Source organism: Pteropus vampyrus, unplaced genomic scaffold (assembly GCF_000151845.1).
Source record: "Pteropus vampyrus isolate Shadow unplaced genomic scaffold, Pvam_2.0 Scaffold219, whole genome shotgun sequence".
Lineage (NCBI taxonomy): Eukaryota > Metazoa > Chordata > Mammalia > Chiroptera > Pteropodidae > Pteropus > Pteropus vampyrus.
In genome coordinates this window covers 1,373,204-1,396,771 of record NW_011889000.1, presented here as the reverse complement: position 1 = coordinate 1,396,771, position 23,568 = coordinate 1,373,204, and the positions used below count along the sequence as shown (strand labels likewise).

General features: G+C 50.8%; 1 protein-coding gene across 3 annotated transcripts in view; it reads right to left on the bottom strand.

Annotated features, from left to right (window-relative positions):
• Window positions 1–1,242: 1,242 nt before the first annotated feature.
• Window positions 1,243–23,568, bottom strand: part of RIN3 (Ras and Rab interactor 3) — a 117,324-nt gene continuing 94,998 nt past the window's right edge. For 2 of the 3 annotated variants that reach the window (XM_011373163.2, XM_011373162.2), the window contains exons 8-10: window positions 11,695–11,826; window positions 5,339–5,502; window positions 1,243–2,573 (exon numbers count right to left, since the gene is read on the bottom strand). In XM_011373163.2, coding sequence (XP_011371465.1) covers window positions 2,253–2,573; window positions 5,339–5,502; window positions 11,695–11,826 — 617 coding nt within the window. In that variant the 3' untranslated portion in view covers window positions 1,243–2,252. Of the gene's footprint in view, window positions 2,574–5,338; window positions 5,503–11,694; window positions 11,827–11,854; window positions 17,660–23,568 lie in introns of those variants that run through there. The other variant, XM_023538351.1, reaches the window with a different exon arrangement.

Sequence of the window (23,568 nt, the reverse complement as noted above, 5' to 3'; positions counted from 1 at the left end):
TGGGTGGGCCTCAGAATTGGCTTCAGGATGGTGGGCCTGGTACACACACTCACATACACATGACACACGCACATGTGGTGTTTTGACAATGGCCCAAATCTCAGTGGCTGACTCTGCCCCCTTCCAGGCTTGGTGCCCAATCCACCCTGTGAATCCCACCTCACCCCAAGCTTGGGTCCCACCTGGGCAAGACGGTACTTGGGTAACTAGATCTCCTTTTGACTTTCCCCGCTAGTCTCAGGCCTTGTGGGAGGCAGCGGGCACCTTGCCTTACAGCTTGGGGCACATGGCTGTGTGGCCAGCTGGGCTCAGGGCTTCGGGGAGCCCTGGATGCTCAGGAAGGGGACAGAGTCTTCATGGGGGATGCAGGGGGAAGGCAGGGAGGACAACCTGGGATTATGGCTGGCTGCCCTCAGCTTCCGGGTATTTGCTCATTTTCTCATGTCTGTTACACTGCCTACCTCCCCCACCCCGAGTCTCCCCACCCCCAGTCTGAAAAGTCCTCCAGGGCTCACTGTATCTGGAACGATCTCCTCATCTCATAGAAGGCTGGCCTGGAGCCAGAGTCTGACAGGCGCCTGAGTGGTCGATGATGCCCAGAAGTTTAATGCCGGTAGTCTAGCTGACCTCCCCTGGGCACTCTGCTCACTGCCATCCAGGCTTGGAAGAGTGCTGACACTGGCAGGTATCCAGCAAACACACATTTATAATCAATGCTGAGGACACAGACATGAATGGTCCAAATCTGGTGGAGGAGGCAGAAGTATCAGAGACAACCGCAATTCAGTGGGATTTCTTGTGAGAGGGATGAGCCCAGGGGGCTGTGGGAATGTGGACAAGGACCAGCTGGCCAGCCCAGGAAGTCAGAGAAGCCTTCCTGGAGGAGATGGGTTTGGAAGGATGCATACATGTTTGACCAGGCAAAGAATACAGGGGGTGGTAGTTTTGGAATAGGTAGCAGAGGCAGGAAGGTGAGAGACTGTTCTGGAAATAATCCACAGGTGGATATGATGGGAACCAAGGATGGCGAGGACACGGGAGATGACTAGGCTGAGGGACAGACAGGGGCCAGGGCCCTGGGCGTTGAGAAGGGCTGGAGGTGCACTGCAAACTCTGCCAAAAGACAGGGCCCTCAGTGCAAAGGAGGGTGACTTCTGAACCTCGCCTGGGAAGGGGTTTAGGCTGTTAATGGGGTCCTGGCTGGCTGAGCAGAGCTTCGGCCTCTTGAGAAAAGGAGATGCCATTTTCAAAAGGGCTTTTATTAAACTCTCTCCACACAGTGCCTCTTGCCACAATTGCCATGGCCCTGGGGTGTGTCCACCAGGGAAAGGGCCCTGTCAGTGTCCCGTGTAGCCAAGCCTGGGCTCATCCATATAGCTGTGGAGCTGGCTTCATCATGTGGCAGTCTCATCCTATGTCGGGCTGCTTCTGGAAGGGTTCCGGAGTGGCGGAGGGGGGACTGTGGATGCTGGTATCTGAGGGCAGGCTCCGGTGCCCGGATTGGGGGGGGTGGGGGCCCATCTCCAACACACACCCTGAGAGATGCTCCTGAGATTCTAGGTGCACCTAAAATGTCACAGCTCCATGTTGGGGGCGCAGGGGGAGGAGGGGTGAGTAGGGAGTGGGCTGTGGCCAGGTCACTCCTCCTGAGGAGAGGTCTGGGGAAGCTAAGTTCTTCCTGGGCATGTGCTGGGAAACACAGAGAGACCGATCTGAGGGGCTGTGTGTGAATAGGCACCAGAATTGGGCTTTTTTTTTTTTATACCTTCAGCACCTGGTCTTCCTAGATGGTCTCCTAACCAAGTACTAACCAGCCAGACCCTGCTTAGCTTCCGAGATTAGAAATCCAGCGTGTTCAGGGCGGCATGGCCCTAGACAGGATTGGGCTCTTTTGCTGCAAATGGCTGGAGAGTACGTTCTTTCTCTGAGCCTCAGTTTCCCTTTCTGGCTAACAAATAATTTGGCCTCTCGGTGCCGCCCCTCCTTCAGGAAGCACGCTGGGCCACTGCTTTGCGTCATGTTCACAACTGTCCTGTCATGTTGGTCTAGGCATGCTCAGTGGGTTGTGAGCATGTGTGACGTGGGGGCGTCCATGCTGGGAGTGTGTGTGGTCAGAGGTGGGGCTCCTGCATGTATGAGGGGTGCAGCTGAGTGTGAGTGTGAGGGTGCTCAAGTGTGAGCCCAGTCCGCCCGCTTCTTCCCCAGCCGGTCTCGGTAAACACTGCCACTGAGGGGCTGCAGTGGCCCTGGCTTCACAGGAAGTTGGGTTCCCGCACCACGAGGCAGGGCGGGTCCCCGCTGTCCCCGCCGCTGTCCTGGGGCCGGTACACGAAATGGAAGTCGCGCTTGGGCTCACTCCGCAGCAGATAGTTCTTGATGCGGTGCGGCTGCGCCTCGTCCGCCAGCTGGAAGCGTCGCCCGTCCACCAGCACGAAGAGCCGGTGGTCCTGGGGCCGCGCCACCTCGAACTTGTCCGCGCACTGTGCGCACAGCGCCTCCGCCAGGGTGTCTGCCCGTGACGCCAGCGTCCGTGACTGCTGCTCTGGCTCCAGGTACGACACGCAGATGAAGTCCTGCGGGGTGAGATGCAGGGGGTGGCGTCACTGGCGGGCCAAGGGGACATTCTGTCTCACCCCCACCCCAACAGTGGGAGCTTGGGCAGAGGTAAAGACTGAATGGCCTTGGATAAGTCCTTTTCCTCTCTGGGCCCCAGGCCCCTCTCTGTAGAGAGAGGATTGCAGGAGCGGTCGTGAGGCTGGAAGTCAGGGCACCTGTAGCTGACCCTGTTTTGTGACCTAAGGCAGGGCCTTTCCATCTCTGAGCCTCACATCTCAATGGGGCTGAACATTCTGGGTGAGTCAATAGCTTTGTCTTGTCAACGAGGAGTGAGAGCGCCTCCTGGTGGTCAGTTTATGAGCTCGCCAGCATTTATTCGTCTCTTCATCATCTCTGCCTTCCCGAGTCCTCCTGCACCCCGTAGCGCAACGCGAGGCAGGGAGGGCGGCATAAATAAAATCGGGGGCAGATGCCAGTCTCAGCACCCCATGGTTCAGCTGGGGATGCAGAGGCAGGAGGAACAGTTCCGCCTTTAGGGCTGGAAGAGCCTAAGGGTGGGGAGGGGCTCTGAGGAGGAGCTGGAGGGCAGGGACTGGCATGGGAAAGGCTCGGTGGAAGGGGGAGGGGATCTGGGTCTGAAAGGTGGTGAGGGGGACTGCAGGAGCCTGGTGGGCAGGGATGAGGCGATGCCTGCGGGGCTGGGGATGGGAGCACTCGTATACACGTCAGTGCCCTTTACCAGCCCGGGAGGGAGGATCATACGGTGGAAGGACGAGCTCTCCAGTCCCTGCGCGACCTTGACCTCTCTGAACCTGTATTTCCTCAACTGTAAACTGGGATAACACCAGTTCTTACACCATGGGCTGTAAGCATACAAAACTGCTCCGGCGCCGTGAGGGCGGGTAGGAAGGGCTGTGTGCGGGGTTGCCCCCTTGTGGAAGGATGATAACAGCACAGCCTTCTCACCATGGTGATGATGATAAAGCTGTGGAGTGGGGAGCGCACCTGAGGTGCCAGGCTCCCTGTCAAGAGCTTTACTGGGATCACCCCCTTTTTCCAGGAAGAGAAGCCCAGCCCACTCCCCTGGGTCTTAGTGGCTGCCTGTGATCTCCTTGTCTTCCATTAGGCCTCCCTAGAGCCCTTTATACCTACTGATGACTGTCAGGCTCTGGGCTTTTACTCCCAGGGAAGGATGGGGCTTAGGGCATGGGGTGCAGAAGAGGCACTGGGAGGGGGCTGCCTTCCCCAAACCCCAGAAATAATGCTGAAGGGCTCCTCATCTCTGATCCTAGGACTTTCTCCCTAGCTTCGCCTCCCCAGTGGGAGACACCGATGCTCTGTCTGGCTCAGCATTGCGAAGCCACAGGGTGGAAGCCAGAAGCAAGGAATGCCTGGGGCAGGCTTGAACCAAGAATGCCCATATTCCAAGAACGGGAGGGACAAGTGTCCCAGGAGAAGGTGGGGAGCAGTGGTGTCCTGGACCTGGCTCTTGCCAACTCGTGCTGGCTCATACCAGCTTGAGAAAGCCAACTGTGTATGTGTCTTCCCAATTCGAGGCTCAGTGGTGCCAGGTTAGTGGCTTGCAACCAGCTGCGGTGGGAGTATTTATACCATGGGGATCAACAAAAGCTAAAATTAGAGCTTTTTACTAAACATTATCAAGACACCATTGATTCGTGGAGGGGGGCATCAGCTTGGCAGTCTAGAACATGTTCTGGGGACGCAAAGCACATCTAGTCTACAGCCCACCTGTGCTGATAGGGAAACTGAATCCCAGAGAGGGGCAGGGACTGCTCAGGGTCACACAGTAAGCTAGTACTCAGCTGGGTCCAGACCTTGAGCCTCTCACTTCCCAGGCCTAGGCTCTGCCCATTGCAGATGGGCCATCTTGAAACCCAGGATTAGGGTCAAGCCCAGTGTGCTCTGGGTGTCAGGGAAGTGAGTCTGCACAGCTATTTACATCTCTGGATCACTGCTTGGCTCACTGTCCTAACTCCCTCCAATCTGCACACACCCCAGTCCCACTCTGTCCTAGGCCCTGGGCTTGGGGCTCCCGAGACACGTGAGCCATCAGCCTTCTCTCCTAGGACATCTTCATACATAGATGGTTACAATATGGTGTGATGCATGCTGCAGTGGGGACAGTAGCAGCAGGAAACACAGAGACAGGTGGGGGGGTCAGGTGGAGGAAGGGGTCAGGGAATAAAGAGGATGGACAGGTGGCAGCCAGTGAAGGAGAGATGGACCAGCATGGGCAGAGGGAGTTGAACTCAGCATGTCTGGGGAATTAGGGTAGCTTGATTTGATGCAGCCTGAGGGTATGGGATGATGGGAGTGGTGGAGGAGCCAGGAGTCTGGCCGTCAGTGAATACTGAGATTTTATAGAGAGTTGAGAGGGACTGGAGGCTGGAGTGCAGGGGCCAGGCTAGGGCCAGGGGGACCCCGGCAGCTGCTGCGTTTGTCCAGGGACCGATGGGTAAGGCTGTGGATCAGCTCATGGGCTTCCCCAAAGTGGGACTGGCACGACTTATGTCCATGTCGCCAGCCCTAGCAGAGCGCTACGACATAGTGAGTGCTTAGGAATGTCGGAAAGAAGTCTCATGCCTCCTATCCCTGTCTTGTCTGCCCAACAGAACACCAACGCCTGGTGATACTTTCCTAGCCCCCCAGGGCTAGGCACACACTAGCAGACACTGGGTGGCCAGCCAGAACAGCCAGTCAGCGGCCAGTGGGGATGGTATCTGGGGCATGGTCCCCTCTCATCCTCTGTCCCTGGCGTCACCTGCACGGAGGAGCGGGAGGCCCGAGCCTTGTTGAGCGTGCGCCGGCGCTCCCAGCGGTGGATAGAGTCTTGCACCTCCACACTCAGCTGCCGGGTCACCGTGATCTTGTCGTAGTTCTTGATGTGCTCCAGGGCCCCGTAAGTGGTGGTCAGATAGTAGGAACCTGCGGTGACAAGGGTGTGCGGGCTGAACTAGGACTCCCACCCGCAAAGGAGGGGAGCCAGCTCCAGTTCGGTCCGCCCCGCCCACCGCTCTAAGCTCCACCCACCGCGGCTGCTGTGGACACCGGTGCAGCACTGTCACCTACGAACTTCAGCCGGAGCCCTCCCCACAGCCTTGCGAGCTTCCTGAAGTCCAGCCCGGAGCTGCCAGACTCTCTGCTTGATGGCTGCCCTTTGGGATGCAACTCTTGCATATTTTTAAAATGGCGTTTTACATTTTAAAAGATACCCAAGAAACTGATAATCATGGATGTCTTTAGGGTGGGGAAAGGGGTGGCTGAGAGATAAGAGTGGGGAGGAGACTGCTCGCTGTATGTATTTATACACACCTGTATAAGCATACATACTGATGTATATATCATATTCTAAAAATAACTTTTAGAAGATGTAGATAAAATTTTAATTATGGTTATACTATCATACACAATTTAAAAAGATTTAAAGTAAACTTGAATCGTTCATGTCTCCATCTTTTTTACCTTCTTAAAGTAATTCATGTATATTCTTAACACCTAATGTTTCCTAAAGTGATTTTAAGCTTTGAGATAATTTAGACTGCAAAATTTACATGAGATTTTAAGATAAAGGATGGTAATGTGCACGGATGCTTACAAGTCCATTCTCCTTCGCTTGTTCAGGGCTTTGGTTAAACTGTTGGAGAAGCACCAGCCTCGCTGAGCCCCTTCACTTTAGGGAGAGGGAGGGTGACTTCCATGAGGTTCCCTCCCAGGCCTCGCTCCCCAGCCTTTTATGTGTCAGGACAATGAAATGAGGCTGATTTTCCTAGCGACCCACCCAAATCCCATCTTCTCTTTCTTCCTAACTCTATTGAACTCTATATTTTTGGGGGTGAAGTAACGCTTAACTAAAAATGTTAATTTTCCAGACTCCCTTGCAGCTCAGAGTAGAGGGCGGGAGACCCCATTCTGCTACTTAGATATAAGTGGAAATCCTTGGGTGGGGCTTCCAGGAAAGCCTTTTGAAAGGAGCAGAATCAGTCGATATGTTCCTTCCTGTTTTTGCTTATCCCTTTCCTCCTGCCTGGAACACAGAGGTGAGCCCAGAGGCACAGCAGCTGTTTTGTGATCAGAGGTGACAGGTACAAAGACAAAGGCTTATATTCTAAAGAATAATAGAAAGAGCTGGGTCCACAATTTCCTGATGGCAGGGCTAAAAACTTTCATTATTACATCGGGATTGCTTGATGCAAGAGACAAAGCAGCCCCTCACTCTGATTTAAACTATTACTAGTTAGTTACCTCATGGGTTATTTGCAGCTTCAAGCATTCCTAACTTACACTGGATGAAGCTGCCTACCTATACTTATAAATTCCATGATCACTATGGGACAATTCACACCCTGGCAGAGGTCAGTCGGAGGTAAGGTAAAGGAGTTTATGTTCACAAGATCACTCACCCTTTCATAGCAATATCAGAAAGAGACATTAAAACATATATATATGTAATCAAGGCCAACATGGCGTTTGGCTTGCTGTTCCTTATCTGAGAAGGGCCAATAAACCACTTATGCGTGTATCTCCTTTTCCAGCCAAGCTCAGAGCCCATGTGTGCTCGGAAGCTTTTGCTGGTGCCTCCAGGCCCTGCCGCCCAAGAGTCCCAGTCCTCTACTTGGCATACCTCGACGGTCCTGTTTCCCACCTGTCATCGTGTCTCCCTGGCTAGAAACGGAGGGGTGAGTGCGGGGCACCGATCAAGAGTACAGATTTGGAGTTAGAGAGCAGGATCTAGGTCTTGGCCCTTCAGCAGCCAGCTCTGTGATCTCTTTAGCCTCCCCTCTCCTCATCTGCAAATCTCATAATGTCATTGTGAAAGGTAAGTAAGGTGAATACGTGTGACGTGTAGTTTAGTAACCTGTGAGTAATGCATGGAGGTTAGGTGACCTCGGGGTGGTGCTCTGGGGCTTCTCACCCTCTGAGAAGAAGGGGAGGAGCTCCAAGCCTTAGCAGCTCAGGCCTCCTGCTCAAGCCCTGCTTTTTCACAGCCCACGTGGTCCTTTCTGCAACTTCCCTTTGACTTAGGGCTCTGTAGTGTCTGCCAGGACCACTAGGTGGCAGGCGATTCCTCCTGCTGTGAGGTTTGGAGCTGGTTGTTTTCTCTGGGTAGAGTTGTATGTTCATGGGAAAAACTCACTGCCCCTGTTAAGATATTAGCCCAGCATGGCCAGCTGTCAGTGGGCATGGAGAAGGAGTCCTTGAGGGTGCTTCCAGGAGAGGCTCAGATTTTGAGCTGGCTCCAGCCAGGTGCCCAGCGCAGCCTGGGTATCCCATCGACTCCATAATCACCCAGCGTGGTGGGAGCTGCAGAGAGAGGCTAGAAGGGGGCTGGGGTCTCATCAGCTCAACATCTTGGCCCTCTCTACTTCTGCTCTACGCTGACCTCTCACACACAACATGCTTGCTGTGAAGAACATGGGACCCTGTCCCTGGTCCTTTGCCAAATTAAAGCACATGGAACCGGTGGGAAGATTATGAAGGTCCCGAAGTACATAGATTCTGGAATCTGGCTCGTGGGCTTTTGTTGAATGCAAAATTGTTCATTCATATGAACTGCGAAACACAGGAGGAAAGAGCCCAGCTTCATTCCCGTCCTGCCCTTAGCTACCTCTGCAGAACACTAGAGTGCCCAGACAGTTTGGAAACCCCAAATCTAGCCCAACACCTCCCCTTTCCCAAGTCAGAGAGGTTAAGCGACTTGCCCAAGGTCTCTAGCCAATCAGAGGCAGAACTGGGACAGAAATCCAGTCTCCATACTGCTCTTTTTACTACATCCTATGTTTGTTCTCCTCTTAGATTCGAGCAATGGAGTCTTCAAGAATGGAGACTCCCCAAGGGCCCGCACCCATCCCAGGAGGCTTTGAGCTCTACAGAGGACCAGGGGCAAGGCCTGGCCAGCAGAGACACTGCCTCCCCTGCCCCTCCCCATCTAGATGCCTCTCAGGGATTTTGGTGATGGAGCACCCTGTGTGCCATCACCCAGCCAGTACAGGAGGGTGAAGCTGGGGAGACGCAGGAACCGCCCCCCCCCACCTGCTCTCTGTCCCTCTGTCCTTGGGCCCAGATGCTTCTAGATGGAGGTCTGCCAGCTGGCAGACTTGAAGGGTGGGTGGGAGCCTCTGCCCAAGCTGGAGACCCTCAGTCATTTCATAACCGGAGGCCGACACCTGTGAGGCTGGGCCTGACCTGGGTGTGGTGACTTCACACCCTGGCTGTCGGACTGGGAACAAAGAGGGGTGCAGGGAGGCACTCATGCAAACCATCCCCCCTCCTGGTGTGTGCGGCTTGGTGTGAGGTTTGTCCCCTGGTCTCCATGGGCAGGGTCTGACACTGCTGTCTGTGGGCAGCGCTGCCGGGAGGGGCGGTGTGTGGCAGGCTGGTGAGACTCTGTCCCGCCCGAATCTTACTCGCATCAAACACTCCACTGATTCCTTTGAAATACCTGCATGGGGCCAGAGGTGGGGGTCTCTGGCCATTAAGACTAAAGAAGGGCAGGCAGCAGGTTATGGAGGCAGCCTTGGGTCAGGCCCTGTGAACTGTTTAAGACCTTTATGTATTTATTTGTACTTTCGCTTGTCTCAAAAACACTTGTTATAGCCCAGAATAGACCAGTGCTCCTGCCCGAAGGACCTCATCTTGCCCAGCTGAACCCCATAGTCTTCGGGAACAGGAAGAAGGAAGCCAAGATGCTATGGGAGGATTGGGGTGGGGGATGCAGTTCCGCAAGGAGAGAGTAGTAGGGCCAACGATGTTCCCATCCCGTTTCTGCTCAGCCCCTGTGCCTGGCCCGGAGCTCCATTTAGCCACAAAGATTCAGGCCGAGGACACAGTAGGCGTCACAACAGCCAGGGCATGGCTGCCGCTGCAGGGCCCGTCCGCAGAGCCCCATGCTCTCTAAGGCTCTGCCACAACCCTGTGGGGCCAGGCCTGGTCCTTTAACAGGATTTGTAAATGACTTATTTCCAGGAAGATGAGCAACACATGCCCACTGTGGCAAATTTGGAAAACAGAGAAAGAGTAATGAGGAAGTCGTCTGTGCTCTGTGCTCAGGACTCCCTGGGTCATCTGAGCTCTGTCCTGCCCCTCTGCTCCATCCCACCAGCTTACCTCCTGTATTCTCGACATTTGCCAGATGTGACCAGATGTGAAATGATCTTGTTTGCTTGCTTGTTTAATCTGTTCAAGTTCTGACCCTCCCCGCTGCCCGCCGCCGTCCCCCTCTCCCCACACTGTAATGACACTCCATGAGAAAAGGGACCTGCTATCCCTGGCATAAAGCAGGAGCTCAGTGCATATCTATTGAATGAATATCTGTACATGGCCTTTGCCCAGGTACTTATTAAGTCTTAATGCTTTTCTTGTTGATTTGTAAGAACATTTTACATATTAAGGCTCTCAATTCTAGGTGTGCTGATTTGTGAGGACACTTTCCCCTGGTTTATTACTAGTATCTAATTCTAGTTATGGTAATTTTTGACACGTAAAAGTTTTGATCTTCCATGTGTGGCAGCCACGAGACCACTAATATTCCTACTGAGATTGCTGGGTGGGCTGCTGTACTTTTCAGGGGGCTAGTCCTAGGAAATGGGGTGCTCAGGATTTGGGATGGAAGCCAGTTCTGCTCCCAGCTCCCAGATGGAGCTTTGTTGTCTCCCACTCCCTTCTGTTTTTTCCTCACAGGTTAATGGGGCCTGCGGGAGACAGACCAATGTTGTCTGTGGCCTCTGCCCAACCCCTCAGTCTTGGCTGCTCCCGTGTGCATGCTCAAGGCTGGGGAAACTAAGGCAGAGGCCCATGAAGACTTGGTGGAGACCCCAAAGTGTGGGGTACAGAACGAGGCATTCATTCATGTTCATGAGACTATCCGCCCCCGTGGTCTTGCCTTGCCCTATAGCCCAAGTGCCTGGCATGGGGCCTGGCACACAGTAGGGGCTCACTGAGTTGCTACTGGATGGAGAGATGAATGGGTGAATGGATGGATGAATGGGTGGGTAGGCGGGTAGATAGATAGATGGGCAGATGAATGGATGGATGGGTGGATGGATAGATAAATGGATGGGTGGATGTACTGGGTGGCTGGTAATCACTGCTGAAGAAAGCCAGGCTTCTCCTGAATTGCAACACCTTCTGGAAGACAGGTTGTTCTAACCGCAGGAAAATTTTAACTACTGAGGAGAAAAAATAGCTTTGGAGGTCCCAGGGCACAAGCCGGAGTTCTATGTGACAGTAAACTTCACGGCTTTACACGCTCCCCTGAGCTTCTAAGAACTCACAGAACTGTCACCCCAGAGACTGATAGGTGCTAAAAATGCAAACAGATGCAAAGAGGGGCGGTTTATCTTAAGAACCACAAAGCCCAAAGAGGCCACTCAGGGCCTGAGAGTCTCCTTTGTTCTTTGAGGCTGATGTCTTAGAGGACGACTTGGGGCTCTCTCAGAGCCAGTACCTTGTCTGGCTGCATCTCAGAGATTTTTGGCGGAGGGGGTGACTGAGGCTAAGTGGGGAGGGGGAGTGGTGGATAAGAGGAAAGGGGAAGGGAAACTGAGGGTGGGCAGAGCAGGCCGCACCCCTGCATTTACCCATAGCAGTAACCTCTGCCTCTGTCAAGGGACCTGGCCCAGGGCTCGACGAGCCAGGGGGCTGAGAGTCCCCAGGCCACCCCGGCCTGAGGACTGACCCCCACTTCCTTCTCAGACTCCCCTTGGGCACCGCCCGCCAGCTCAGCCTTGTCTTTTATGGTGCTCAAAACTGCTGCTCCCTCTGTGGAAAATGCCTTTCCCTCTTCTTTACCCAACTGGTTCCTTCTCATCCTTCGATGCTCAGCTCAGGTGTCACCTTTTCTAGAAGCCTTCCCTGACTGCACAGCCCAGGTAACATGCTCCTACGCGCTCTGGGCTTGCCACCATTTCAGCACATGTCAGCAGAGGGGACGTGGTTCTTTACCGGCCAGCTCCCCTGCTAGTCTGTGAGCTTCCCCAGCCCAGGGCCTGTGTGGGGCCCTGTGTTGTGTTCCCAGGGCTCAGGGGAGTCTGGCATCCAGGAGGTTTGCTTTGGGCTACGCAGTGTGCCCCTGGTATGCCGGGGTGGGTGGCGGGCGATGGGCCCGGGCTGGCGACTCACCCTCCCCCAGCTGCAGCGCGGGGTCCATGAGCTCCATCACGTATTCCACGCTGAGGAGCATCTCCGTGAGGTTGCTGCGGGCCAGCACATACATGAGCACGGGCAGGAAGTCATCGGCCCCGTAGGACTTGCCTGGGAGGAGGAAGGAAGGAGGCAGAAGGTGGTGAGTGTGAGGCTCTCCTCGTGAGCTATTCTCTGTCCAGGAGAAGGGTCGATGGTCACTCGAGGAAGAAGAACCTTCTTGCTTTCTCATGATTACTAGGATGGAGGCGACCCTGGAATCTGACTACTTGGGGTGGCCTGTGACACATTCTGGGTTTAGGAAGAAGGAACTGAGAAAAGTGCCCTCTGCTGGGGTGGGCAAGACCCAGGCCCTTCCTCTTTCTCAGCTCTTTTCCCTCGATGCCTCTTGCTGCTGGCTTGACAGCCAAGTTCACATCACACTTATTCATGGACCCGCCCAGAAGTAGCTGTCTGACTTTGATGTCTCCTGGGGGAGGTTCTCTGTCCCTTTTAACCACACATCTCTCTCTCTACCTATAAAACAGAAAATCAGAAATTCCACCATTCAGCCTTTGTTCCTTTGGGTTAAGCAGTGCCTGTTCCTGAGGGTTTCTTTTACAACGTATAGGCCTCTGAAAGGAAGAACTCATCACTTCTTCTTTTGTGGGAGGTGTTCACAGGACTCAGAGCCTCCTGACAGGAACAGATGCTTTGGGGAAGAGAAGAAGGGGAAGGCAGGCCTACAAGATGCCTTCTCAGCTTGGCTCTGAAGACTGACCTATGGCAACACACAATCAAAGATTGTACCTCGAGGACAAGAATTCCTACAGGGACAGAGTCCTCCCGGCATCCCTAGTTGGCCTCTTAGCAAGCCCATGCAAGCACGCCGGGGACATTGAAAGCGTGACCGAGCAGCTTTGCATAGTGAGAAATGGCCACCAGGGTCCCCAACTCATTTCTCACTTCCTCTCACCAAAGGGAGACCAGGGCTCAGACAAAGGTGTCTGACTCAGCTGGAGGGTACGCAGCCCGGCTTGGCCCCAGCTGGCCCAGACCGAGATGCTGCCCTTTGTGTCTTGAGTGAGGCTAATAATCAGCTCAAATACATGCCAAGCAATCCAGAGTTCATTCAAAAACTGTATTTCTATTTTGCATGTTTTACCAAGGATTTAGGAGACCATCAGGAAATGCATGATGAAACAGTAAAACCTAAATAAAAATGTAAACATCAGGACAAATATAAATGACAAGAGAAACTGTACACCACAGGAAAAAAAAAAACACACAAATAAGCGAGAACTCACACAACTAATCCTTTGGTGCCATAAATTTGGCTCTGAGTTTCCTGGTGGCCAAAGCAAAGCAGAAAACACACTCAGTTACATCTTCTAATTGTCCATGAGAAGAAAATGTACCTGTTTCTTGGGGGAACCAAATTATTTTTCTGACCCTTAGGGCTAAAATAAAGCGTTCACATGTGGCTTCATTTGGAGAACATGATTGGTGGGTTCCTACAGCACCTCACTTAGCGATTCATTTCTCTGTCTCGAGACGCAGCTCAAGGCAAGCGCTGCTAGGGAAGAAAGGCAGATTTCATAGTGAACTCTGCGTGTTCACATCTGTTCCATATAACAACTATGTAAAGTAGGTATTGTTTTGCCCACCTACCGAAGAAGAAACCGAGGTTCAGAGAGAGCTTAAGAGACTCTCCCTCGGCCAAACACATCATGAAGTCATGAGAGGGACAGCCGTGAAGAGCTAGGCATCTGGCCTCGGGCCTGGGTTCGAATCCTAGCTCTCTTGTTCAGTAGCTGTGGACCCTGGGAAGGTCCTTCCCTCCTCTAACCTTGGCAGAGAGGTCGGAGAATGAGGTGGAGGTTTGAGGATAAAATGAAATGACGTGGGCAGTCAGTGCTTCGTCGAGCCATAGTGGGGCCTGTGGCAAAGGAGAAATGTATGCTCCTATAGCTACTTATCAAAATATCCCCTCACACTTTGAACCAAGTGGAAAAAGTTAATGAACGCTCAGAAGAAAAAAACATGACTATCAAACCCCGTGTCAACGATCTGCTTGCTTTCCATCGTCTGTCCTCATAAACACGCAAACGTGCATGAGCCCAGGAGCCACCAGCTGACTGGAGATGACTGTTCCCATTGCATAATAATGCAGGGTCATAAAACAGACAATAATAGCCTGTCTTCACTTAAAATGACACAGATTTTTTTGGCACTTTTATTTTTTAAAATATTGTATTAAAATATGATGTGTCTTAACCTTTGACCCGGCGGGTCTACTCCTAGTTACATACCCAAGAGAATTGAAAACGTGTTCACACAAAGACGTGTACGGAAATGTTCATAGCACCAGTACTCAGAAGAGCCCACGCGTGGAAACAGCAAAAATGGTCCTCAGCTGGTGGATGAACAGACAGTGGAAACCTATCTGGTGGCAAAAAGGACTACGACGTTGATAAACCTTGAAGTCGTTATGCTAAATTGAAGAAGCAAATCACAAAAGACTGCATGTTGTGCATATCGTATGAGTCTATGTATATGAAATGTCCAGGATAAGCAAATCCATAGAGAAAGAAGTAGAGGGGGTGGGGAGTGACTGCTAACAGGTACAGAGTTTCTTTCGGGGTGATAAAAATATTCTGTAATTAGAGCAGTTTTGCTTATGCAATTATGCTAAAGATCACTATGGTTTTTTAAAAATGCGCATACCTATATATAATACTTACGGTAGACATATGTAAAATACACATGCGCACACATATATAACTTTTCTTGATTACTGAGTTTTTTTGCATCTGAGGCCAGTGCTTCACTCACTTCACCCAAATCTGGCCTCACTGCTGGTTCTTAAGGCAGTGAATGGCGCGTAGCGAATGCTTGGTAAATGGCAGCTAAGCCAAGTGGGCACTAGTGTGAGGTCATGTACAAAGGAAGTGAGGCAGAGCTGGTTCCCAGCCCTCAGGACCCTCCCAGTCTAAAGCCATTAGCCATGCCAGGGACTGTGATTCTGGGGTCATGGAGGACCCTCCAGGGAGGGTCTTGTGTTCTTTAGCTGCTCAGCCTCATTCGAGCCCTGAATGGCTGCTGGAGACTGCTTTCCTCCTCCCCGCCCTCCCACTGTCCAGTCTCTCTTTATTTTCATAGTAACAGAACTGACTTTAAGCTGGGACATGGCCACCCAAATGAAAGACTTGCATTTCCCAGCTTCCCTTGCAGCTAAATACAGCCACATATCCAAGTTCTCGCAAATGCTATTCGAGAAGGAAGTGATGTGCTCAGCTTCTAGGCCATGCCCTTAAAGGGGAGGAGCATGTGGATGGAGAAAACATTGGTGATGGTGGAATGACAAGAGAGGAGCCTGGGTCTCTATGGATCTTGGAGAAATGAAGTGTCGTACCAGCCTATGCTGGTACGTGAGAGTGAAATAAATTCAGTTTTGTTGAAATCATGGATGTGTGTGTGTGTGTGTGTTTTAAGTTATACCTTAAGCTATACTTCCATCGAACGTGAGCTGCAAATCCTAGTAGAAAGCGCTTCCAGTTGATGGTCTGAACAGCCAGGCCACGACACACCTGCTCATTCATTCATTCATTCATTCATTGACTCACTAAAACCCTCTTATAATCACTGTGTCCCTCAGATCTGATTTTTCTGGATTCCAGTGGAGAGCAGGAAGATGCAAGTAAAAAATAGAGTGTGAGAGAGCTTCGAAAAGAGGTGGGAGTTCAAGGTTGAATTTCGCAGCCCCTCTGGAGGAATTAGTTTCCCACTGCCCGTGTCTGGATAGGTGGGTGCCCTCACAGGGTGCCGGGCCACACCCCCAAAAAGCGCAAACCAGCACCGTCTCAGTGGGCTCTGGGTGGACTCGTGTGTCTCCACATAGCCACTCATCCTTGGTTGGTTTTCCAGAGGACACAATGCCTGTGGTCTGCTTTCCTCAGTTTCTGCATCTGCAAAATGGGGCCAGTACACTGGCCTTGATGGCCTGTCAGGGTTTTGAGAGAATAAAATGAGAAAAAGAATATGAAAGTGATCTGGACCCATAAAGTGCTAATGAAAGGTGGGCTATTACTGACATCTGACATCTATGTTCTCCTTTCTCAAGTGGCCTGTTTTCCCACCTGTAAAACGAACAGGCTGAAGGGCTGGGTGACGCACAGCACTGAAAAGCAGAGTCAGACATCCCGTAGTATGGGTCCCAGCACACTACTTAGTAGATGTGTGACCTTGGGCTAATTGCTTTACCTCTCTGAGCCTGTATTTCTTGTCATGTGAGAACTGACACAGATAACGTGACCTCCTGTGGGGTTTCGGTGAGAATTCTACGAAATGATTCACATGGAGTGCTCCTGCAATGCTCCCATGGGCACACTCACCAAAGAAGAATACCCATTCTTTTCCCAGCTCTGTGGTCTAAGGCTCTGATGATTTGTTTCAAGGTTCTTGGGTCTGTCTGCCTTGCACAGAATTAACCAGTTTTGGAGAAAGACTTCTTAAAAAAACCTTTATAAGCCTGAGACATGACTAAATTGTTCCTGGGGAAAGATTCTTTTGTTCTTGGAGTTGTTTTTCATGTTGATGATTTAATTTTTTGACACAAAGTCCTGCCCGTGCCTTTTGGAATTCACCTATAATTCATGCACTGGTTTACAGCTGATTGAATTTTTAATCTGCTTCCAGGAACGTCACCTTTTTTTGGGGGGGAGGGGTGGTATTATATCAATAGCTCACTAAAAAATACAATCAGGCCAGTTAATTTGCTTTTGAGCAGTGGTTCTCAACTAGGGTGATTCTGCCTTTGAGGGGCCATTTGGCAATGTCTGGAGTCACTTTTTTGGTTGTCACAACTAGGGTGGTGGTACTCCGGGCATCGAGGCTAGGGATGCTGCTACATCTCCTACAATGCACAGGACAGCCTTCCACAATAAAGAATTATTCAGCCCAAAAATGTCTATAGGGCCAAGTTGAGAAACTCTGCTTAAGGGGACAGTGACTTCCAGCCAGAAGGATGGTCCAGCTCATGTCCTAGGTTTGAGGATGTAGAGATGGAGACATGGGGGGGCTCTGTGCCTTTGGGGATGGCAAGTCCTTTATCTCTTTCTTCTTATTCTCATGCTCTTCTTGAGAATCTTGGCTGACTCTCAGAAAGGGCTTTGGGGCCCATCTGCTTGGTTACCACCACGTTGTGTCCAGTCACCCTACCGCAGGAGGCTCCCGTGTCTGTCCTTCCACCTACCTATGAGCACCTCCTCTCCATCTTCCCAGTGCATCACACAGAGCATGGCACGGTGCTGAGTGAATGGATGAATGCTTGGATGCATGCATGGATGGATGCTGAGCTCCCAGCAAGGCCTCCGAGTCCATAATCAAGGGCCAAGCCAAAGTGTGTGTCACCTTTTTCTGGAAACCCTTGATGGGACCTCCCCACTTCCATTAAGGAGGCCACTTCCCCTCAAGTCCCAAGGTACAAGGCCTAGGAGTGCCCCTCTTCCTCTGGGGTTCCCTGTCCCCTGTGTCTAGTCTGGCCAGAGCCCAGGTGAATCTTCCTTCTGACTGCTTCCTGCACGTATCCTTTGCTTTTGCCTGTCCTGCCCTCCCAGCAGGGTCTCTGTCCTTTGATCTATGCTGTCTATTAACTCATCTCCTGGGAATACAGCTCTGATCATGCTATGTCTCTTCTCAAGAACCACGAATCGCTCCCTATTGTCTAGAGAATCAAGTCTAGATCTCTTATTGCGATGTTCAAGGCCTTCCACAACTGGGCCCATAGACACCTGTCCAGCATGATTGACTCTGCTCTCCTCCAGCCACTATCTGGCCTCAGAATAGATCACCTGTGTTCCTGCCCCTTGGTTTTTGCCACACCCACCTACCTGGCAAGCCCTTCCCTTGCCTTCCATAGGCCCGAGCCTTCCATCTCTCACAGAGTACCAGCAGTTGTGTGACTCTATAAAAATACAAAGCATATTTTATAAACATATCAATGAATTCCTAAAACAACTCTGCGAGCTGTATTAGATTCATCGTGTGTACTTCACAGATGAGGAAAGCGAGTCCCAGGCAAGTTAAGCTTCTTGCCTAAGGTCACGTGGGTAGGATGTGGCAAACCAGGACTTGAATTTAACTTTTTTCCACGTACGATCCCACGTTCCTGCTACTTCGACACTCTTCCTTCAAGTTCCACCTCCTCCACGAAGCTCTCCTGAACTTCCCCAGCTACTAGTGCACACTCTACCCTCTGCAGCTTCCAACACAGAATGCCATTCTACCTCCATCGCCCTCTCACGTAATGTCCCACTGCGCTGAATCATGGGCCATTCCCTGAACTCCACAGGTGCGTTCCCTCTATGCCTGTGCACACATTCTTCCCTCTGCCTGGTGTACCCTTCCTGCTTTTCTCTTACTAACTTCTCCTTGTCCTCTCCACATCCTCAGGCACAGTTAGATGGCTTCTGTTCCAGCTCCTGTACACCTGGACTATTTCAGAGCCTTCCCTTTTCCTCGGACTGTGAGATCCCTAACAGTAGGGATGCAGGCTGTGTGGGCTTGTGGGCAAGTCACTTAACCTCTTTGCACCTCTGTCTCCCTGACGCCCTACCCTCAGTCCCTTTCCAGCCCCCAGCACAGGGCTTGGGACATAGGATGAGGACAGTGGACTGAACTGAGCCCCATATGTGTTCCCACTGGGCACCACTCTGTTCTGCCATGGTCAAGGATATTAGGGTCGGCTTTGGGTTGTAGACACTGGTGTGCTGGGAAATGCCAAACAAGTGGCTCTTCAAAGCAAAACATAAGCTCTGATTTGTAGTGTTTGCCCATTTCCATGGCTTAAATATTTCCACAATGCTCCACTTCAGCTTCTACTAACATGAATATGGAGTAAGGAAGAGATGCACACAATTAGCTCTCATGAGCTGGTATGAGCTGACTTGACACACCAGTGGCCTTGGATTCATCAAGTCCAACCTTATTGTGGGAAAACCGAGGCTCAGAGATGGGAGAAATTTGCTCCAAGACCCACAGCGGGTCAGTAGTGGAGCTGAGAATAGAATCTGGGTCTCTTTTCCTTGATGTGGGTGAGAAATGCCCACTCAGGCTCTCTGACTAGACAGCGACAAGCTCAAGCGACATTTACGTGCACCAGATCCCAGGCCATATCCCAGGGGCAGTTATGGCTGCATTCTCCTTCCCATGAAGCCAGGAGCCTAAGCCGGGGCTCAGCCCTGCACATAGTGGGGCCTCAGGCGGTGCCACTGGGACACTGGGGCATAGTTGCAAAAGAATTCTACTGTGATCGGAATATCTTTTGTGGATCAGAGATTGCGTCCGCCAGGCTGTGCCCTGGAAGCTCTGCTGGGCTGCAGCCTGCATTTCCTGGTGATTTCTGATTTCTTTCTTGCCCAAGGCTATCTGTTTCCATCTGTAGGGATGTGGGGAGCTGATCACATTTTAAAGAGCTTGGCTGGGGGCTTTAAGTGTGTTTCATCAGCTAAGAGATTTTGGAGGAGAGCTCTGATAAAAAGGAGCTGAAGTGTGCTCATGTGGGTCATGCAAACTGAGGAACACTGGGTTAGGAGACCCCCCCTCCCAATTCTGCCACTTAACTAGCTGAGTGATCCGAGGCTCCTCACTCTGACCCTCAGTTTTCTTATCTGAAAATGTGGGTTAATAATAAAATTCTGTCACGTAGGGCCATTGTGAGCATCAAATGGATGGATGGATTGAAAATAAGGTTTTATCTTCTAGAAAGCATTATCTAAAAGAATTGGCAATTTTTTCTGTAAAAGGCCAGATAGGAAATATTTTTAGTTCTGGGGGCCACATGGTCTCTTTCTCAATTACTCAATCCAGCCATTGTAACAAAAGTAGCCATAGACACTGTGTAAATGAATGGATGTGGCTGTTTCCATAAAACTTTACAAAATCAGGTGGCAGGCCACAGTCGGCCTGCAGGGTGTAGTTTGCAGACCCCTGATCTAGAAGTGGGTCTATTGTCTTATCATAACTTCCTCTCCAAATGGGTTGACAGGGCTCTTACTGATGCAACAATCCTGGGGCAGCACCAGGCTGATAACTGTGATCTGCTTTGCCCTCACCCTCCACCATGATTCCCGCTTGAAGCCACTTCCTTCCTCTAGGAAATCATAACCAAGGACCCTACTCCCTACTAACTAGGTTCAATGCCCTTAAAATGGGTTTCCCTGGCCCCATCATTGCAGAATGTAAAAACAAACATTATACATTAACTCAGAGGGGCCCCCCTGAGCTCCCAACCCAGACAGCCAACTCCCCAGACCCCTACGCTGGTTTGTCTAACCTAGTAGCATATTTTAGCATCTGATAATATATTTTGTATTTCTGTTTCCTTGTGTATTACCCATCTCTCCCCAGCAGGATGGAAGCTTTATGGGGGCAGGGACCTTATGGTATAACGCCTCAACAGTGTCTGGTCTGTGGTAGCCGTTGAATAAATATATTTGCTAGATGACTAAATAAATAGCATTTATCACTCTGTGTGGTTGTCGCTTGTTTAATGCTGTTTTTCCACTTGAACTGTGACCATCTTAAAAACAGGGACTGGGTTTTTCTGTCAATATCCATATTGTCAATAAATGTTTGTTGAATAAATGAAACTCTTTGATAAAAACAGGATGCCAGGAAGCAGAGAACATCGAGAACAGGAGGTCTGAAATTTACTTTGGCAGTAGAAGCCTTCTGTAAAGGGGTATTTTATGTAAAAGCTGGCTTCTCTGGCTGATTCCTGATAGGGGCAGCAGGCTGGCCTGCTGTTTCCTCTCCCCCACATTCCCCCTGCAAGATGGCCTCTGGCTATGTCTGAGGCTTCTAGAAAGCTCCCTGGTACTGGTTTGGAAACCACTGTGCAGCTCCCAGCCACATAGGTGAAGGAGCTGGAGCCTGGGGAGGAGAAATGGCTGGTTAGAGTTCTTGCAGTCTGTGGCTGACGTAAGACGGGAAGCCACCCTTCTCTCCCACTGAGCCCCCAAAGCTGCCCTTTTTGGCTGTTTGCACTTTGTGCAGACTCTGCTTCAGTCTCAGTTCTGCTTTGTACAATGCCACATCCCTGAGGAAATCACTCCAGCTCCCTGGGTTCCTCTTCGGAGAGCTCAGCCCGCAAGCCAGCCAGCCAGCTACGTAGGCTGTGGGCTCAGGGACCTGAAGCCAAAAGTCCCAGCCTGGCTAGGAAGGCATGGGGCTGCCCAGGACATGGCCCTGCCTCCTCTGAGGTCACCTCTGACCCCAGGTCGCCCTGGACAGGCAGAAGAGTGGAATAGTTCAGCACAGGCCCTAGATCCAAGTCTCAGGTCTACTATTCGCCTGCTCAGGTGTGACCCTGAGCACGCTACTTGACCTCGCTGAGCCTGTTTTCTTGGCTATAAAATGGGGATAACAAGAGTGTCCACACCTTGTGGGTGGTTGTGAGAGTTCAACAAGACAGGTGGAAATGATTAGCATGGTGCCTGCTGGGTTATTGGTGCGTGAGAAAAGTTAGACGTGGTTCTTATGCAAGACGAGAGGGTCTTTGAATCCTCAGAACATGACATCTCAGAGGGCCTGAAGCCCATTTCTGTTGTGGGGTATAAAAGGAAGCTTGTGCTTTACTTTCAGGCTTGGCCCAGATGTGCGTCCCCTTCTCTCTCTGTTATCTGAATGTCATTGTCCAGGGACACCTAGAATTCTCCTTCAGCCTGGGTCCCTGAATGACTCTATGGAACAGAGCTTCCTCCCCCTCCCCCAACCCTTCTCCATTCGACTGGACTTACATGAGTGAGAAATGAACTTCTATCAAGTTGGAGAGTGCAGGGTTTATCTGTTACTGCAAGTATTTAGCAGCAAGTATTTCCTTAACTAATTACCTATATAGCTACCTATCTAGATCTATTTCAAAAAACACCAGAAAGAAACCCACCAAAATACTAATCATTTTTTCAACGATAAACACGGTTGACATTTATCACCAGAAATTCGTTTAGATATTTTAACATAGATTTTTTTAACATAGATTTTTTAAAAACCGAAGAGGCCTGACTTCTCTCTGTCCTTTCCACCTCTGGTTAATGTCACCGGCCTTTTGTTCTATGCTCCTGGGGTCTCCCTTGAGTTTCCTTCTTCCATTCAACTCTCAGCCTCTGCCTGAACCAGCTGCAGATTCCTAGCTGACTGTGTGGTCTCTGTCAGGGAGGTAGAGGGCAAGAGGTCTGAGGGATGCTGGGACTCTGAGACTACCTCTTTGGCCTCCACATCCAATCACCTGTACCCTGGGGTCAGGAGCCAGGTTCCATTTCTTGAAGTATAGTGTTAGGGTATTTACACAGATTATTGAAGGAACAGAAAAAGGCGGGTGGGTGGTCTTCACTGTCTCTTGGATCTTGCCTGCTCTTTGTCTGTGTTAGAAGAAGGTTCTTCACATTCTTTTAGAAAGAATCTCACATTTGCACACACTGCGTTCCTCCTTTCTTCCTGCCCTTCCTTCTTAGGGCGAAGTCCTTAGGCTTGAATCTGTTTCTCCCCAAGAGCAGGGCCAGCCCTGGAGGTCTGGTCTTAGACATTGAAGAGGTGGGAAAAACCCGTTTGTCAAAGTAATGGGAGACATGATTCTAGAAGTTCTAACTGGTGTCACTGGGCTTCATGATGTCCATGAGAAACCCAGTCTCCTCCTGGCTGCAGGATGGAGGGCCAAGTGTATCCAATGCCATTGTGTCCGTGAACTCCTGTTCTCCCTGACCCAGGGCCCTAAACTTGCTTTGCTGGAGGAAGCACTTGATGGTGATTTAGAAACCTTGGGATCTGTTTCTAGGTTAGCTGCTTGGTATAGCGATAAAAGTACACCACTTTAGAATGAGAAATTTCTAGGTTTGAATCCTGGTCCGTCTGTATCATGGGCATTAATAGCAACTACCTTTCTGGAAAAGATGGCCTGGCCAGTTACCTCAGGTCTTGTGTCTCCAAGTTTAACCCTTTGCCCACTGTTCCAACAGGTCTCACCAGCAGCCAGGCCCTAATTTATCTTTGCCTCAAGTGGGCCATGGGGGTACCATGGTTACTGCTGCCAACTTCATGCAGTGGGATCACTTCTTCCCTGGAGGCGAGGGGACTGGGCAGGCTGGGTGGGAGGGAAGGGTTGTTTTCTGCTTAGAGAGGAGGTAGGCAGGATCCGAGCTGGAGGTCTGCCCAGGGCTCTGCCGCGCTGGCGGTCGCAGACCACACTTTAGCGAGCCACTAGAAACGTCCGGCAGCAGGGAGGTATGAGCTAAATGCTTGGTGGTAAGGGTCTGGTCCTCAGACCGCTGAATGTCAAAGTCAGAGGAGAATTTAAGAGTCAGTCAAGACCTGGTTGAAAATGCATAACCTCAATCTCATCGTGAGGAAATATCTGACAAACACAAAATGAGGAACTTTCATTAAAGTGAAAAAAAAAAAAAGGTGGGGGCGGGGTCATAAAAGACAAAGAAACGCTTAGAAATGTTCCAAATTAAAAGAGCTGAAGACATATGACAACTAATATAATACCTGACCCTTGACTGGATCCTCACCTGGAGAAAGAAATGCCAGAAAGAATCAAGTAACAACTTGGAATGCTGATGGTGGGTTAGATAAAAATGTTCTATCAGTGTAAATTTATGAAGGGAACAACTTAACTGTAGTTCTGTAAGAGAATGCCCCTGTCTTAGAAAAGTGCTTAGGGATCAAGGGCCAAGATGTATGCAACTTCCCCTTACATGATTCAGAAAAAAAAAAAAATAAGTATGTACAGAGATGGCATAAATGATAAAGCAAATGGGTAAGATATTAATAATCTACAAAGGATATATGATGTCCCCCTATTAATCTACTATT